The sequence below is a fragment of the Puntigrus tetrazona genome, chromosome 1 (assembly GCF_018831695.1).
Source record: "Puntigrus tetrazona isolate hp1 chromosome 1, ASM1883169v1, whole genome shotgun sequence".
NCBI classification, from domain to species: domain Eukaryota; kingdom Metazoa; phylum Chordata; class Actinopteri; order Cypriniformes; family Cyprinidae; genus Puntigrus; species Puntigrus tetrazona.
In genome coordinates this window covers 8514397-8531642 of record NC_056699.1, presented here as the reverse complement: position 1 = coordinate 8531642, position 17246 = coordinate 8514397, and the positions used below count along the sequence as shown (strand labels likewise).

General features: G+C 35.2%; 1 protein-coding gene across 1 annotated transcript in view; it reads right to left on the bottom strand.

Annotated features, from left to right (window-relative positions):
- ank2a (ankyrin 2a, neuronal) overlaps window positions 1-17246 on the bottom strand; it is a 60496-nt gene that overhangs the window by 34452 nt on the left and 8798 nt on the right. The window contains exons 2-6 of the mRNA XM_043236617.1: window positions 5392-5493; window positions 2159-2257; window positions 1117-1215; window positions 903-1001; window positions 23-208 (exon numbers count right to left, since the gene is read on the bottom strand). Coding sequence (XP_043092552.1) covers window positions 23-208; window positions 903-1001; window positions 1117-1215; window positions 2159-2257; window positions 5392-5493 — 585 coding nt within the window. The remainder of the gene's footprint in view (window positions 1-22; window positions 209-902; window positions 1002-1116; window positions 1216-2158; window positions 2258-5391; window positions 5494-17246) is intronic.

The following is a 17246-nucleotide window of genomic DNA, read 5'->3' as shown; positions in this document are numbered from 1 at the left end:
TCCTCATTATTAATTTTCTCACCTTAGACTGGACATCAGCATTATGGTCGTTCTGAAGCAGCAAAGCAGCAGACTTGGTGTCATCTTTGCGGGCAGCGATGTGGAGAGCAGGCAAGCGGACTTTACCTTTTGTGTCATGTTCCAGCAGCAGAGAGACCACCTGATTATGACCCTGCTGCAGAGCAATGGCCAGAGGAGTGAAGCCGTCCTACAAACAAAGACAAAGGCAATAAACAGGTAGACTCTCAAAAGAAAGAGTCCACTCATTGATTGAAAATGAATCATTGAAACGAGTCATTTTCAAAACAAATCCCAAGCTGTTTTCATGTTGTTTCATATTGCCTGCCCACTTGTTGGTCTTTTTTTTTGCGGTTGGTCTGAATGAAAATGCAAATTCATTCTTTACCACTAGGTGAAGCTTTTGAATTGTTAAAATAGCCGTTTCCCCCGGTAACGCTTTACACAAAGCAGCACTGTGTGCTCAAACTCTGCTTTAAGCATTAAATGCGTGATGAAATGAAAATGAGACCAATTAGACCAGATTAGCATCACGCATAGGAGGTGTTTGGAAAAACATATTGTTGAGGAAATCTTTTGGGAGTTGTTGAACAAATAAGGTAAAAATAAATGCATGTTATAAGACGATTAAATTGTTTCGTGACCTTGCACGCACGTCAACCTGCTGTTGGGAACTCCCAAAATCAGGATTTGAAAAAAATGACTTCCATCTATTTTTTTTTTGCAGTCTTTACCTTGGATGATTGAGCAATGCCATCACATAAGTTGTCAAAATCTCAGTCTATGGAAATGTGTAAAGATTCTCCTCTTTTTAAACGCAGGGTTTAAAATGTATGTCGCTATGAATGCAAAAACACACACACACAGCCCTCGCAATCACAAACCTCTGTGGCCATGCTCTGATTTCCACCGTTCTCCAGAAGATATCGCACAACATCCAGGTGATTCTCTTGAGCAGCCATATAAAGTGGAGTGAAGCCATTCTGCAGTAATAACGGGTACCGTAACTTTTTATTTAATCACATTTAAATCATATTAAATAAAGCTAAATTAAATATTTAAAAAATGGTAAATTATAATTTTACAGGCTCTTCTCACCTGGGATTGCGAGTTTACATCTGCTCCTCTTTTCACCAACATCTTCGCAACTTCTTTCTGCCCAGCCAGACAAGCAATGTGCAAAGCAGTGTTCCCTTTCTGGAGAGGAGGAGAACAGAGATACTTATTCACTGTGATTGTGCACTTGTTGTGTATGAATATACTAGTACTTGTGTGAATTATTAAAAGCACAAATGGATGATATGATAAAAAAAAAAAAAAACTTGTGGGCTTGCTTTACCTTATGAATATAAAAAAGAATGAAATTAAATTAATGAATAACAAATTCTAAAAAAAATTATTTAAATATCTACAACAAAATAATCACGCATTTAGGACAATTTTTTATATTTTTTATTTTTACAGAGTTATAAGACTTTTCAATTGAGTGACATTTAAACTGTAAGAAATTTATAAACGGATAAACAGTTGTAAAAAAAAAAATATATATATATATATATATATATATATATATATATATATATATATATATATATATATATATATATATATATATGTATATATATGTGTGTGTGTATGTGTGTGTGGAAAATTCCCCATTTGTGACACGGTAGATGCAGGCTGTATTTTTACATACTTTTCTTACAGTATATGCATAAAACAAGAAAAGCTATTTGCAAATGAGGAATTTGTGCTATATGAGACATTTGATCTGATCTGCAAAAATCTTATCATGGCAAAAAAGGACTTTTACAAATCTAGTCCATGATAAAACAAATAAATGAAAAAAACCCTAAAACAATCACATTTCTGTCCAACACAAAGTCTGGAAAGCTTTTGTCCTCATAGAACTGCTTGCTGTCAGTGTGATTGCTGCTTGTGTGTTTATAGTTCCTGGCTTGTGTGGGTGTGTCTGCTTGGCCTGTGTGTCAGATGACAGGAGTCACCAGAGTCCAACTGTACTCATCATACACAGTGCTAGATGACTGGCATTCCGTCAGATTTTCTGTCTCTCTCTCTCTCGCCATTTGGGAATCACATACCCCTGGCTTCAATTTATCAGTGTTTATGTGTGTTTAACCTTGGTTGAAGAGTCCACGGTCGCACCCCTCTCCACTAGTTCCTCCACCAGCTCCACGTGACCCTCTTTGGCTGCTAGATGGAGTGCATTGAGTCCATTCTATGCGCAAAGGGAGACGTGATTAATACTTTTCCTGACTGATACAGTACAGATACAGTACAGCACAGATTTGATGTCATGATACAATACAGAACAAGTCGACAACACATTTTGCTCATGATAAATAATAGCAATATACAAGTTATGCAAAAAACAGACCTTTGGAATGGTCATTTTGTAATATTTGAATTTTTTTCCTATAGATCTCTGAGATGCATAAATATGCAGAATCGTTATGTATAGCTTTAGAAAAAAAATGATCCCTCGCCTGCTTTTTCTCGCTGCGATTATAAGAAAAATGTTTTTTAGTCATTATGAAATATGTGATTTTCATTATATCATATAAAAAGTCACATATCAGTAAATCAAGCTTACGTGTTTAAACATGGAATTTTAGTGTTTAATCCCCTTTTCTCAAGCTGTAAATAAGCATTCCCTTCATACAAACATCACCACCTGTCTTAATTTACTAATGCACCTCGTTCCGTGCTTGATGGGTAAATCGTGACAGCTCTTGTGTAACGACGCTGTGTGGCTAACAGTCAGACTCGTCATTTAAAGCAGAGAGAATTAACAAAACGCTAATCTCATTTATTTGGATAATGAAAGCGGGAGGAGTTTTCAGATCCGGAGAGAGAGATTCCAGTGAAAGAGTGGAAAGAAAAAAAAAAACAGATAAAACATGGGCAGATTATATTGCAATATCACTCAGCGAGGATTAGAAGAGTGGATTTTAGAGAAAACAGCATGGAATGCCTGTCCATTGTTGTACTGACGTGCTCATTACTGGCGACTCCAGATGACATCATAATGGATAATGTCATGGTCAAATCCATTACACATCACAGCAGAGGTGAATTCAGTCCATTACATAATAATCGGGCTATAGCATGGTGTCATTTTAGTCTTTAAAGTGGTGTCATTTTAGTCAATTTCAACTAAAATTTTAAATAAATTGATTCAGTTATATAGAAGTATTTTATTGTTGCCAGACCTGTCACTTAAATTTTTATATATTTGCTATTTTATAACAAGTTGCCTTTAATGTCAAATAAATAAATAAATAGGACAGAACAATCATATATACTAGATTTAGATACATGGCAGTCAGCCTTATTCTACAATCATAAGATGTCACAAAAATCAATGATACTGTAACATTAAGGCACTTAAAACACAGTTTTCTCCATGTTAGTTCAATGGCTCAAGAGCATTTGTTTGGTAGTATGATAACCACAACATTTAGTATTTACATAATTTTTATATGGCACACCTTGCTAAAACCAATACCATTAAGATGATTGGTCGAAAATTTTGCAGTTCGTGCTACTGCCAAACCTCACTGAATGTAATTTGCATGTGGTATCTTCTGTAGTCTACATTCATAAAAAGACAATTTAAATATACAAAAAGTGCAAAGTATTAACTTGGGCAGTACCTAAAGTACAAAAGTTAAATTAAATAAAAAATGCACACACACACACACACACACACACACACACACACACACACACACACATAAATATATAATAATTTTTCAAGTTAATATATATATATATATATATATATATATATATATATATATATATATATATATATATATATATATATATATATATATTAATTAAAATTATTTTATTATTTGATTAAAATATTTTAATGCAGTTAACGCACTAGCCCCTCCTCCAGACATGAACATCATCTAATATGAGGCAGTACTTAAGTCCAGTTATGATCCTAAAATTTGATATTGGGGTCCCTGTATGTATCATATCTCTCATATCTTTTTTTCATATTTATACCATAAATAATAATTCACATGACCTGTCAGAGCACTTATCAACATGAGTGGAACTTTTGTCCTGATTTGTGATTTTATTCAACGGTTTAGTAAATAAGAAGTTGATATGGTTTTATATATAAATGCGATATGTGTTCATGTGTTATTTTCTGAATGAATCTGCTTTTTAAACAAATTTTGTGAAATAATGATTCAAAGACCCATTCATAAAAAGAGCCATATTCTTCATTCCTGAATGAAACAGCTGTTTGAATGAAAAACTCATAAAGACATTTACCCCACCTTCTGGCAGATTTAATTTCTTATACAGAGATTTTTTAATTAAATAATAATAATAATAATAATAATAATAATAATAATAATAATAATAATATACTATTTGTTGTGGTACATAAAAAAAGGTATTTGAAGACAAAGCTCTTTTGGTTATCCGTTTCTGTTCCATAGTTTTTGCTAGGCTGATGTAGCCTAAATGCTTATGTGTAATAAATGTTATGTTATATCAAATAAAATATTTCTAAAGCTACAATACGTTCTCATTTAACACAAAACTATTTTTAACGTGCATGTTTGCATTTCACTGTGTTTGATTTCAAAAGAAATAAGTTTAATATACTTCACAGATTTTAAGATTAAAGATCAAATGGCTTCTATATATTCCTCTGATATCAGTGCATTGTTTTGCTAGAGGTAATTTGTAAAGATTGGATGAACACAGCAGTGCTGTGACAGTGGGAGGGTTTAGTTAAGCAGAAGGTACAGAAGGTCGGGAGTGGGAACAGCTGCTAGAGACACGCATGAGTAAAAAGGCTTTGATGTACTAGAAAGAACTGCTTGGCAGAAGACTTGCTGATAATGTTGGCAATGTAGCATTTGTCAGGAATCAGTATGGCTCTCTACACATCATAACAATGAAGTTTGTGTGCAGGCTGGACAAAAATTGAGCAAAGTAAAGTAAAAAAAGCATACACATTTCTAATCAGGATTATCCTCCACTCACAAATCTACTAGGACTTTCTAAAGAGTTTGGAGCTAACACAGAGATGACAGATCATGTCTTTTAAGCTGGAAAGAAGTTTATGGCTATACCCACTTCCTGGAAAACCAAGGACTTCAAATTTAGTATTACTCAACAGATTTTATTGGAAATTTTATTGTAAGTACATAATCTAAAAGGCCTGAGATGCAACAGTGTGCAAAACCTCCAATTGGTGAATTCATTTGTAATGCATTGTAAAAAAAAAAAAAGGTATGACATACGACGAGAAGAAAATAAATGAGAAGAAATTATTGTATTTTACAACACTGAAATTCTGCTTGATTAAAAGGTTACCTGATTGCATGTGGAAATGTCCTGTCCGCTCTTGAGAAACTCCAGCACCTTATCAATGTTACCTGCCCTGGCTGCCCTCAGGAAGCTGGTATTACTGTCCGACTATATACAAAAAAACATATGAAAAACATTAGGAAAAAAAACTGTAATATTCAAGTGATATAAACAATATTATAAATTATTACATATTATATTTTGAAGCAATGTTCAAGCTATGAAAATCAGTGCAACTGATAATTTGACATATTTCCATATTTCCTGTAACAAATGGGTGAGACATTTCTGATAACGCACACTATATTCATCTTTGTCACCACAGGAATACATACACTGTTTACACCGTTTAAATATATTAATTTGTACGGCAGTAATATTTTATAGTATTATTGTACAGTAGAATGCATTTTGGATGAACACAAAATGCATTTTTTCATAAACCTTAAAAAAATAAAAAAATTAAAAACTCACTGGCCCCAAATGATTGAACAGTACTGTACATATGTCTAATTTTCTCAAAGACTACGGTATGTGCTTACGTTTTAGTGGGTATGTGAAGATTGTGATTTCAGTGGGTGTATCTCCTTTTATCAGAATTGTGTCTGAATGTGACTCTGCTAAATATAGACAGCAAAACAGAATGAAGGCAGCTGACAAGACACACACACAGACACACACACACACACACACAGACACACTTGTATTTGTGTTTAATGGGGACTCTCAATAGGATTGTTTTTAAATTGCACATTCCCTGACTCTACCATGACTCCTATTGCTACCCCTTCATTAAAAAAATAAATAATTTCAAAAAATATATTTTAAGCTATTTGGTTTACGGGGACACAAGAAGTGTCACACACACACACATAGATCTGCACATGTCTTGCTGAAAGTCTTGCCATGCGAGGAAGAAAACTAATGCCAAGATCAAATTGCAGATTTGGTATCAACAAGCAAACATGTGTTAATTATACTACAAGCAATCCCTTTTAAAGCCTTTGGCATAAGAGTCACAATTGTGACAATAAAACCTGCAAGTGCAATACCAGCATGTAAAATCTGATTGAATGAATATACTTCAGAGCAGGTAGAGACATATAGACAGTATAGTTATGAAAATATTAAAACCTTTAAACTTCAAAGACAAACATTTTTAAAAATGGAAGCAAGAATTAAGGTATTTATTTTAATCTGGTTACATTATAACCGACATGAGCATTGGTGCTAATTCCTAGCAGTGGTATTTAAGATGCTAATGAACAGATCAGTAGCTCTCAGGTCATGTGGAGCGTAAAGCATTAATGGGTCTTGTCATCACAGACTACTGACTGAAATGTTTGAGAGATGACCTCTGCTCCTTCCGAGGTTGGGAGGTCGCATCTTAACACGTGTGGGATCTAATGGAAACAGACACTACATTTGCTGATGAAGTTGCACTCACACATGCTACACTATTTGAGCTCACGTAAGCCACAAAAGTTAAAATTAGGTTCACAACACTTCCTGATCAAATTGTTCTCTTGAATTCTCATGACTTACACTTTTCATAGAAATAAAAGTAATACCACTGCTAAGGAACGCTTTTACATTAGTGGTGATGATTGTTACCTTTCTGAGATTAAACGTATTATACTATATTTGATATAAATATAAAAATAATACTGCATATAAAATCCTACTGTATCAAACATTTTGTAGATTAGTGTTGTTTTGATACTGATCAAATCAGCCAGGCCAGCATATAGCTATACCGTTGGCCAGCAAATCTTAGTGAAGTTAGTCAGTTAACATGGTCTTTCTGGTGATGCTAGTTGACCAAAGTCTTGTTGGTTACACTAGTTAAGAAGACTATTGGAAGCTTTCCATCTTAATGGGATAGTTCACCCGAAAAATTAACATTCCTCATGTTGTTCTAAACCTGTATAGATTTTTTCGTGAAAGAAGATGTTTTAACCATGATAACCATGGGCCTATTTATTTTCACTTTATGACAGAAACAAACAACAACAACAACAAAAAAACCCTGAACTCAGTATAATAAAGGTTTTTTATTAGCAACAATTGTTCCACGGAGAACCTCTAACGCTGCATTACAGTAAATGTTCTTTATATAGAGTTCTTTAGATTATTAACACCATGAAAAACAAATGGTTCTCAGAAAACCATGTAAGGTTTTAATTAAGAATGATTCTTCTTTTGCCATCACTCCCTTTGGAACCCATATTTCCAATACATTTCCACAGAAAAAAAGGTCAGGTTAGAGACAATATGAGTGTAAGTAAATGATGAAAAAAAAAACATATTTTGGGTGAACTGTTCCTTTAAAAGAACAGTTTTCCCAAAAATGAAAATTCTGTCATCGTTTACTCACCCTCAAGTAGTTCCAAAACTGCATGAATTTCTTTGTTGAACACGATGGAAGATATTTTGAACAAAGTTTAGAACCAGTAGAACCATAGTAGGAAAAAAATACAATGGAAGTCAATGGTGACCCAAAACAGCCTGGTTATAAACTTTTTTCAAAATATCCTTTGTCATGTTCTGAGATGTTAACTGCAATTACCAGACAAAAAAAACAACAACAACTGGACATTTGAGCAGAAAAACACCTCAATAATCCTCTACTGAACCTAAATATTGTTAAGATTGCCTTACCATGTTATCTGCCACAGAACTGTAGTAACGGTCCAGAGATGGATCACTTCCAATGGTCCGCAGGCCTTTACCTGAACCACATGCCTTACACATTGCCGCATTGCCCATGGTAAAGAGTGACCCAAAGCTTAGCCAAAAAACTGTACTACACTTTACAACCGAGTTTCCGCACTCCCTCTGCCTCTGCCAGTGATAACCAACCACCAAACATCAAATCACTCCCTGGGAGATTGTTTCTCGCTCACATGCACTTAGCTTTATGGGTTTGCATTATCCTCAGTCTTCAGGTAGTACCCAGGAGCCCATTCAATTACCAGCTTCAGAGCATCTATCCAGCTAATGCGAAATGCCCAAACTTTTCATGTCTATGTTCTCCTCAGGTCCCGAACATCATCTTTTATGTGGGCTCTCTGATCCCTGCCCCGTGTCTTCTATAAGATTCTTCGTCTCGTATTGGCACAGACACCTTGGCTCTTGTTTCCTCTTCTTTTCCGGTCTTGTCTCTCTTCCCGCCTGGCTTCGTGACTGACAACTGCGGCCGTAAAAGTGTCTCCCGTTGCTATATCAGGCCGAATATCCGCCCTGTCCAGGATCCAGGGCTGGGTTATTTTTAACCCCTCCAGGCCCAAGCAGCAATGAGGCAGAGCAAGGGCCAGCAAGGGGCAATCCTACTGGGGAAGAGCCAGCTGGGAAACCTGTCCTTTTTCTCCTGAGGGCCAGGAATGTGCATCCACCGGGACAACTGACGAAGAGGGTGTTATTTACAAAAAACATGGGTTGTCATACCATCCCATGGTCTTTAAAATTGTGTAATATCATCTAAAAGAGGTTCTTATGTTTGTCCAAAATGGTTTAACACCAGATAAGTCCAATTCATCGTCTATGAGGAGTGTAACTGAGATTAAACAGCTATAGCAATGCCTACAGAGTCAGAACAATTGGCATCAAAGCATCAGCGTCTGTGGGTCATCTCTGGTCCCGAGGCAGTCCGCATTGACCAGACTATGATTCAGCATTTGGTTGAGTTCCACTACAGACATAATGACCTGCCATTGACTGCTCTGATCAATGCCATGCCCCCTGTTAGCCAAACTACTATGGGTTTTACTACTGTTAATGGGCAATAACGACAAGTGTGTTTAAAGGGTAAAGAGCACTTAAAAAAAGCATAGTGAAAATGTAAAGTAGTTTGAGGCATCTCTATATATTTTTTTCAAATATATTTCACTGTGTTAAACCAATATACAATTTTTTTTTAATTTTTAGAAAAGATTAAAATAAATACTCTCTCATGCTTGCCCATGCTGCATTTATCTAATAAAAAATACAGTAAAGTGTGAATGAACTATTATAGTTTAAATGAAATGTTTTCTACTTTATTGTATTGTAAAATGTAATCTATTTATTGCAAAGCTGCAATTTACATTACTCCATTCATATAACTCTTCAGAAATCATTCTAATACGCTGATTAACACTGACACAGTCAACTGTTGTCGTTAGAAACATAAATCTTTATAAATGCAAAATTAAAAAAATTGAATTGCATTCTTGCAATATAAAGCTAAATTATAATAACCTGCTAAGATGTATTGTTTCATAGGTATTTAAAAAACACTGCAATAATGACACTGCCAGTTAAGTAGTTATAGGTTGTAGAAGGCCATCCAGGTCAAAAAGCTTAGCACATTAAGTCTGTTTTATGACACATCTGTGCTGACAAGGCAAACACTTTTACTCCCATTAACGCTGTTGCTTTTTCAACCCTTTCCAACCTCTCTGCAGAAGTGATGGATATTTCATGAATGATTCATTCATTGTGTCTGTCAAGAATCTAGAGGTTAAGTAGTCAATTGTGTTTTTCATAATTTACCTTGGCTGAATTATAATGTTTATGTTTCTAGGTAATTAAAGGGTTAGTTAACTGAAAAATAAATTCTCATAAAGAGAACTGTTGAATAGTCTTTTTTTTTCTTTGTACAGAAAAAGTATTCTCGTAGCTTTGTAAAATTATGGTTGAACCACTTACGCCATGTGGATCATTTTAACCATGCCCTTGCTCTGTTTTTGGACCTTGTTCATGGTAGCATACTCTCGGAATTACAGTTTTGGAACGGTATGAGGATGAGCAATTATTGACCGAATTTGCATTTTTTGGGTGAACTATGAAAGGAATGTACATTTGATTATTTTTTTAAACTATAGATTGAATAAGGTAAACCAATGTGATCTCATTATAATTCATTTGCATTCCACGTAAAAATTTGTTCTATAAAATGTAAAAGTTTTATTTTAGCATCTAAACACACAAATACTTACATATTTTCAGCTTTTAAACATACAACACTGTCGTATTGACAACACCTAAAAATGAATCCTTGTGAATACTGAAACAGCGGCATTCATTTTATTATTTTTGTTGTTTTTAGTTGTCATATCAATTACCTTGTTTGCAACTACATTGTTAAACCGTTTACTTAATATGAAATGATAACATTTCATTCTGTTTTGTGGGATTTCTCGTTTCCAAAAATAGGCCTTTATAATGTTAAACCTTTAAAATAAACAACTTTGTGGTGGTGTTTTTTCTGACCTGCAGTGACTGACAATTAACAATAAAATACACCAAAACTGCAACATGATTATAAAATGAAACATTTTTTATCTGTGCTCTGTAATCCAAATCTTCCAGATCAATATGACTGAGAAGAACACACCCAAATCCAAGCCTTTATTCAGCGATCTTCATCTCTATCCCGGGTGGAGAGACTAGTGACCGTAAACGGTAAAACCTGCGCCTGACTGACACACTCGTTACAAATTCAAATGTTTGCAGCTCTAAACAAGTCCCACTCCAACCTCTGCAGGCAACATAATGGGAGTTGCACCTTGTACCTGAATGGCTGACGTCATAGTGAGGGTAGGTTTGGGGGTTTAGGTCAGGGAGATCATTTTGATTGCATGATTGAGAAACCCAATAGCCAGCGTCTATGTGTATTCTAATAACGTGTGTGTCTCTCTTCACAAGTTCACGGAGAGAGAGTGTGTTCAGGTTTAGAGGTTGGAGTGGGATTAGCGACTATAAAAATATTTTTAAATGCTATGTTGCTACGAAAGTGACTATTTTCCTGCATATTTTGGTCAATTGCGTTTTATATCCTTTTATATTCAATATAAAATGGGTAGGTTTAGGTTAAGGGATCTAAAATTCTAAATCTGCATAGAAATGAAATGATAGAAATGCATATTTGCTTAAAAATGGGTAGGTTTAGGTTTGGGGGAAGGTTAAGCGGTCTAAAAATCTAAATCGCTTATTGACAAAACGATAAAAATGCACTGATATGAATATCTTAATTATATAAAAGATACGCAAATATTTTATGTTTTTTAAATAAAAATATGTAGCGATTTGTACGTTTTAAACTTTGAAATACGCCTAAATTGTACGTTTTAGCAGTAAAAACATGTTTACGTTTTTTTTTTACGTTTCATACTTACGTACAAACATGAGATCAGGCTGTGTAAACTCACTATAAATTAATACTTTAAGTAAAATAATATTCATAAATCAGCTATAAAAGAAATGATCTTTGATCCAGTAAAAATTTTGAAAACTTGGAAGTGCTTGGCAGATTGCAAGAGCAAAACTAAATCAAAGGTTATGTCATCTCATATGTAGCCAATGAGATTTTGCACTCTAGAGACAAATCTGCATACAGGATGATCCTATTTCCTAAGCCTCTTCCAGTATCTGTGCTCTGAAACAGGTGCGGAACAGCTGACTACAGGATTTATCCCCGGAGCTCATCTGCAGCGCAAAAAAACGAAAATGCAACCATAAACATTGCATTAATTATTATACACTGCAGGTAACATTGGTGATAACTTTCTGTTAACAACTGAGAATTAAGAATTATCATTAACATTAAAACAAATCATAAAGCAAAGTTGTATAAATTAGATAATAATTTGATTTTGCATTAAAAGTCATGTATATGTTGCCTGACTGGGGCTGCTGAATTACAATATTTGCATGAAATCATCATACCATCCGACCTCACTGAACCCTACGCGCATCTGAATGCTACTGAGATTAACTCTCATCACATTTACTTTACTTCTGCTAACACTAAAAGCACAGAAATGAACAATTCACATAAATACAGATTAAAATAGGAAAAAAAACAACAACTGGATTACTAGATGCTACATTTGGATATTATGAAATAAACTATTTTAAATGGTATTAGGGCTGCCTGTGATTAAACTTTCTTGGCATTGCAATGATAAACGCAAAGACTTTCACAATAAATAATAGCGGTATTCTTTAAACAAGGTCAGCTGTAACCGAGCTGGCACATGTGTATTTGAGTTTCGTTTTTTTATTTTTGAGCTTTTTCAGTGTTAGTATACCTTGCGTTTGCGCTCTGCTCTCTCTCTGTGTCTCTTGCGTCTCTCTCTGGCTTTGGCGAGAGCCTTTATCTCAGGAGGTTGTTCCAGTTCCCGTGCTTTTTTCAGGTGTGCTGCCGCATGTGCCATGATGACAAAACACAGCCGCCACAGAATATATATCTTCAGATGTGAATTAGTCCCGTATGCTTTATCATATTAATGTAAAGCAAATGTTGGAGTCCTCGTTTTGCTTTTCCAAATGGCTCCTTTGAATAAGGTGATAATGGACACTTCCTCCCACAGTTCACTCTGAATAACTCTTTAGACTAAACTACTCTGATCCGCTGTGAATTCCCTCCTCAGTGCAGTTTGTTGTCTCTTTTTTTCCCTACAGAGAGTTACTCCACTCTATTGGATGGTTGAAGAGAGAAGCCTCACTTGCTGAATCTGAATATATATCTCCATGTGTGAACTAGGGACGAGAGAGAGAGAGATAGAGAGCGAGGGAGAGAGAGAGAGAGGAAAGGAGGAAGGACCTGTTTGTCCAGATGTAAAGGCATCCAGCAATATTACAGCTGTAGGATTGAATGTCTCACAACCAATTCGTACGTATTCGCACAAAGTGGCTAATTCATACAACCTCACTTGTAGGTACGGTTCGTCTAAAACCCCATGACAAGTACGTTTAGGGGCAGTGTTAGGTGTAGGTCATTCGAATTTGAAAGCCGTAAAATACGTACGATTAAGCAAAAATCGGATGAATAGGTACGAGTGAGGTTGTACGAATTAGCCGCCTCGTAGAGACACGATTAAAAAGTGTTCGTTTCGGAGAAAAAACATGAAACTATTAATAAAAACTGTGTGACAAACAGCAAGTCTACAGAGACACCTGAGGCACATAGCGTGCTGCTCTGAGCTGGGGAGGAGTTTGGGGAAGACCACAGTGGAGGCTGTCAGGGACGCTGGGAATAAATACTCTGGGGCAACTGTAAGCCACATAATACAGATCTATCTGAAGGGGAACACACAACACACAGCTACTGTAGTCAAAGACCCGACTGGTTCAAAAGGTCAAAATGCACTCAAATCTGAAGGATGCTCCAGCGGGACTGTACTATAAATCCACCTACATTTGTCTGCTAAACTACTGCTGACGCTATGAAGAAAGAAAACTATTTCTTAGTAGGATTTCACTTAAGCTCTGAGTCAAGACAAAGACGGTCTCAACAACTACAATATCGATATAATATCAGTAACGATAACAGAAGATTTCTATTTCAAATAAATGCTTTCTTTCACAAGGTCAAAATTCACTCGTATTACTATAACCTGCACGTGAGGACATTTGGTCTTCATAATGGAGGGAATACCAGTACACACTTATCACACCCTGCTGAAACAAAACGTGAGCGTTCTCGGTCAAAATACTTTTACACCACCTTTTGGATTGCAAAGGTAACTACACCTCAGAGATTTAGACCTCAGCACACTGACACCTGGTGGTTAAACCACACAGTGTAAGAGATCCTTACCTCTGTGTGAGTCCTTCAGACACCTATAAGACAAGAACTGAACACTGAACATAGTTATGGTGTTGTAAGATCATAGTAGGAACATGTGAAACCATTGATGCCACTTCATTAGAACAATAAAAATATGGTTTCTAGGACAGCGCTTTATTTTAAGGTTTAATTCTCGATATCATCAAACTATTAATTGGTAACTTTTGTACCAATAAACTCCTGATTTACAATGTATTAATAGTAAGGTAGTTGTTAAATTTAGGTATTGGGTAGGATTAGGGATGTAAAATAATATAATGCAGAATGTGTTCTATGTAAGTACTAATAAACAGTCAATATGTTAATAATAGGTGTGCTAATAGGCAACTATTAATAGTGAGAATTGGTCCTTATACTGAAGTGTTACCATGTTACAATGAACAGTATTTTCCACATTTATAAGATAAATGCACAACGGTTAACATATATTCTCATACTATGATGCTTTTATTACTATACTTTTATTACTTTCAGAAAATAGTATCCCCCAAATCATGCACTGTTTTATCATTATAAAATCATTTCATACATATTTTTGTCCCCCCTTAATTGAATTTACAGTAGTGAACAAATAATCTAGTATTTTAACAGGTTTTTGAAAAACAAAACAAAAACAAGTCTAAAATGCAAGCCCTATTTCCAACTCCATTCACGTAGTGCTATTCCACCACACTTTTTAAATTATTTAATATGAATCAAAAATTGAATAATTTTTTTACACTACAGATGGTGATCACAATACATTACAGACATTCTCATCCTTAACAAACTCTGCATATCATGTTATTTATTAATGTTGTAAAGCAACAGACCGAACAGCAGCAGAATCTGTTCAGAAACGGAAAAAAAAAAAAATCTATAAAACATTGATCTTTTATGACAACTGATATTCTCCAGAGTAGAGCAAAAGCTGTGTAACTAAAACAGAGACAGACTTGCAGAGAAAGCAGGGCAAAGATGGACCATCAATCAAGTTCCTGGAGGTTAGACACTGTCAACCAGATTATAGCTATTTTAGTGTTACTCAACATACAGAACTTAAGCAAACGTTTTCGCCACAATGCTAGAGAATTGTGATCGGTTGCCAGTATGTTGCTGTTGGTATGCGTTTGCATTTGCAACCTCCTAAGTATGACCTTATTATGTAACAGATAAAGATAAGACTGCTGTAAATATGTTAAAAACACCACACCGCAATGAACATGTTTGACATATGGTTCATTTGAGCTTGAAAAGGTCTTGCCATGCTGATAAATGGACAAGCAGAGGACAGGATCAATACAGTGATAAACATGAGCAGTGTATGCAGAGGCGCCAGGTCTCAGATATCTGTGTGGAGAGAGCAGTGTTCCCGGGGGAATACAAGTTATCATCATCTCTACACTTACTGAACATCATTACTCGGGATGCTTATGTTTCGTCCATCACAGCTGCTGTGACTGCAGAATTGTGCTGCGTCAGGTGCCTGCACTAAAAACGAGAGCTTTTTTTATATGTATGCAAGTACTAAGTAGTAATTTAGTAGTAAATAAAGGTTCTAAAAGGAGTTTTGCAATATAGAAGTACCATTTTTGGTTCCCAAAAGAAGCTTTTTTTTAATTCTAAAGAAAAAAAATTTTATTGTAAAAAATACAAATAACCATTTGTGCAACGGAAAGCTTCCAGTGACTTTAAAGGATCTTCATGATGATAGGGATAATATACCTAAACTGTAAAATCTGTAACATGGAAACATGTCCACTGAAAGTGAACGATGACCTTTCAAGTTAAAAAAAAAAAAAAAAAAACAGGAGTTTTTTTGTGTGTATAGGGTGTGTTGATGTCCTAGTCAGTGTGTATGGTCATAGCTGAGTCTGCACTTTTTGACTTACATCACCTAAAACCTATTCGGTCTTGAAGCTCTTACAGTGTTTGTTATTAAGCCATTAGTCAACACATCGATCTTTCATAAAAGCTCACTCACAGTCAACCCTCAATCCTGTTTCTCTGCACAGATCCATCGCTCTAATGCACTCGATGTAGAGGCATGAAATGCAGCAATATTGAAATTCTTGGCCAGCAGTTATTATGACCAATAACCAACATAATGTCGGATATTTTACAGAAAAAAGATATTTACACTAAAAAGCTACAGTAAAAATACAGAACGTGCTGTAGATGAAAACATATAATCTGCAAGGACGGATTCAGATTAATCAAAATGACATTTTACTGTAAAAGCTGTTCTTTTGAACCGTCTATTCTTCAAAGAATCCTGAACACACAAATGTAGCACGGGCTCCACAAAAATAGCAGCACAACTGTTTTTAACTGTGTAATAAGAACTTCTGAGCACCAAATCAGTATATAAGAATGATTTCTGAAGGATCATGTGACACTGAAGACTTGAATAACGATGCTGAAGATTCAGCTATGCCATCAAACGAATACATATCATTTTAAAACATACTGAAATAGAAAACAGTTATTTTAAACTTTAACAATATTTCATAATACTATTTTGATCAAGTAAATGCAGCCTTGGTGAGCATAAGAGATAAAGTAAATCATGAACTTGGTGTGATAAATGTAAAAATATAAAACGGATATTACAGATCCAAATTTTTGAACAGTAGTGTATAGTAGAAACACACACATTTGTGGTATTTGTGGTTTATGAAGACTCTCCATAAGCGTAATGGTTTTTATACTGTAAAAACTGTATGCGTTATTGCCCTACACCTAAACCTACCCCCTACAAGAAACTATGCATTTTCACAAAAATACCATTTAGTAAGTATTTAAGCCCTTTGAATTATGGGGACATTGGCATTGTCCTCAAAACAACCTTCAAATTGTAATACCTCTGTCATCCCCATGTCGTTAAACAAATTTGTCTTCCCATAAACCACAAAAACCACTACGCACACACACACACACACACACATTAACAAAAACCTGGCATACTCTTGACCCTAGACAGCACTTTTGCCATCATATAGGTACAATCCCAACGTCTGAAACTGTAGTCAACAAATCATGCTGCCGCCAAAATAAGTCTAATTTTGGCCAGAGACAGCAACACACAAATACCCTTTATAGATAATGCAATCTAACAAGATACCTATTTGTAGTCTAAAAGTTGGTAGAAAATTATTTCTAGTAATAATATCACGATAATGCTAAATGTAATATTTTTCACAATCTCTCTCAGCATGATTGTCTTATCTATCAATTGTTTTGATAATACTTCTTAGATGCTACATCA